The following is a 2,257-nucleotide window of genomic DNA, read 5'->3' on the forward strand; positions in this document are numbered from 1 at the left end:
TCAGATTTATTATTTCCATTTAATTTTATAAAAATATAAGTATATTACAGTATAATACAGTAAATAAAATGTGACGCTTAAACTCATGAATGAGATAGGCAAGGCAGACAGTCTTAAACTTTTAAACATTAATATCTATTTTTTTGAATTATAAATACTTTCAATTTCAATTTAATTTAACACCAACCGGTGCACAATGTTTTTGGTTAACCTGTCTTTAGCTAACACAAATAGATTCGACGGTTTCCCAACACGTAAACACGCAACATATAGTTGCCCATGAGAAAAACATGGATTTTCCAAATCTAAACCACAAATGGACATTGTTTGAAAAATAATTTTCAATGGAGGTTAAATAAAAATAATATAAAAATTTTTGTACAATTATTGAAAAAGTGTGGCAATGCCTGACGATGCTACTGCTAATGCGATTTTTTGTTGCGACCGTATTTTGGCAAGAATCAACGATATTAAAAATGTCTTACCGGTTCCACCGGGTGCATCCAAGAAAAAAAAACCGCCTTGTTCAGTAGCAACAGCCAGCATAATCCGATCATAAATAATTTTTTGTTCTGCTGTCAGTAATGGTTCACTGTTCATGATAATTGTTGCTAAACTTCCATGGTCATATTGATTTTCTCGTTGTAAATCGGTATTGACTAAGTCGGTGGCTGGACGATTAGGTGATGGCATACCATAATGATTAAGTGGTAAATTTGAAATAAGAACACATAAATCCTCGATCAAGACCAATGCTTCATTGTACATCTCTGGTGTATAATCTATGTTTTGGCATTGATTTATTTGTCTAATTCGATGCAAGATGTCTTCTGTCATACAATTTTTATATTTTTCCCACAAAGTTTGTGCTTGCGAGGGATAACATGTCGTCAAAATAATTGCAAACAACTGACGAATGTTATTCGGTGTTGATGTCAACGCAGCATCAGCAAGCGTTAAGTCCCAATGGTTATCGTCTTCTAGCAATTGCAGTTCACGACATGCATCCTGGTATGTATTGAATACTCGACCATTAACTGTTCGTAGAAATTCAAAAGACGTTGGTCCGGGAACATTCACCAATAACAAACGTAAATAGAAGCACTCACGTTGCTTTGGATGTACCGTGTAAAGTCTCCCCAATTTCTTAGCTTTGAATATGCCTGTAATGGAAGGATGTGGTTTTCCTTGTTTCCGTGGCTCCCATTTTTTACTGGAATTGTTCCATGTGAAATAACGTGGAACATCACCATACACCAATATCTTCGCGAATTGGCCAAAAACATCAAGTTTTTGACTCAGTAAAATATTCAGTTAAAGTCGTTTTCGGAGCTTCGAACGCTCTTTGGAGAGTATTTTCTTCAGTGAAATATACCCGTTGACCGTTTTCAAGATGTATTGCCAGATGTTGGACAGCAGGATCTCTTTCGTGGATGGGAAAGCTGAGAATATGCCAAATAGCTTCATTGCTGCCAATGTATCTGCCCATTTGGTATCGTGCTATTTCGTCATTATTATTTATGTTTTGTACTTCAAATATGGCCAAATCACTGCCTTTGTTTACATTTTTACAAATATACTTAATTGATTTAACAGAACTGCAAAGCTCAACATTGATATGAGCTTTGTAAATTTTTGAAAGTAGTGGTGAGTATGGTACCACCCACTGATTATCAAACTCAACTTGTTTTGGAAAGTTCGGCAGTCGCATTGTAAATGTGTGGCCACCATTCTCAGTATTTCTGCGGCAATACATTGGATAACCATCAATATCCGCGATCGTGTCATTCGTATGCGGCTTTGGGAAGTTTTTTTTACATTTTCCATTTTCCATGCACGGTGACGTCATGTTGAAAGCACTGCATGGCCCATGGATCATGTGTTTGGTGACAATATCAAATAATTCTTGATCAATTAATGGGTCTGGAATTTCGGCTGAAATTATTTGATCGATTTCTTCAGGAAGGATTCTATCTTTAAGCCAAACCAAAATGTGGGCATGAGGCAAACCTCGCTTTTGCCACTCTATCGTATACAGCCAACAACGTGTGATACCAAAAATTTCATATTTAACAATAAAATCAATTAAGGATTTCAATTTTTGTTTAAACACACGTGCAGTTAAATCATGACGATGAATGGATATTGTAGTGCGTCATATGAACGGTGTAAATTACGTCCATCGGATGCACGATCGCAAATTTTAGTTGCCCCAAATGACGTCATTTGGAAGCAAGAATTAAATTTGCGTATCTTA

General features: G+C 36.0%; 1 protein-coding gene across 1 annotated transcript; it reads right to left on the reverse strand.

The window, feature by feature from the left end:
• Window positions 1-384: 384 nt before the first annotated feature.
• LOC112591496 lies at window positions 385-2,226 on the reverse strand. The gene is made up of 3 exons (XM_025335341.1): window positions 2,178-2,226; window positions 1,376-2,025; window positions 385-1,263 (listed from the first exon to the last, which is right to left on the reverse strand). The coding sequence occupies exons 1-3, from the start codon at window positions 2,224-2,226 to the stop codon at window positions 385-387; spliced, it is 1,578 nt and encodes a 525-aa protein (XP_025191126.1).
• Between the last annotated feature and the right edge of the window lie 31 nt (window positions 2,227-2,257).

Source organism: Melanaphis sacchari, unplaced genomic scaffold, assembly GCF_002803265.2.
Source record: "Melanaphis sacchari strain LSU unplaced genomic scaffold, SCAv2.0 Contig1350_pilon_pilon, whole genome shotgun sequence".
Classification (NCBI taxonomy): domain Eukaryota; kingdom Metazoa; phylum Arthropoda; class Insecta; order Hemiptera; family Aphididae; genus Melanaphis; species Melanaphis sacchari.

What these genes read in the sequence shown, in the direction of transcription:
- LOC112591496 (XM_025335341.1), bottom strand. Translation starts at nt 2,226, where the DNA reads ATGACGTCATTTGGGGCAACTAAAATTTGCGATCGTGCATCCGATGGA. An exon ending in CGATCGTGCATCCGATGGAC is followed by an intron (nt 2,026 to 2,177) that starts GTAATTTACACC and finishes TGTATACGATAG; the next exon opens with AGTGGCAAAAGCGAGGTTTG. An exon ending in ATCTTGAAAACGGTCAACGG is followed by an intron (nt 1,264 to 1,375) that starts GTATATTTCACT and finishes CAATTCGCGAAG; the next exon opens with ATATTGGTGTATGGTGATGT.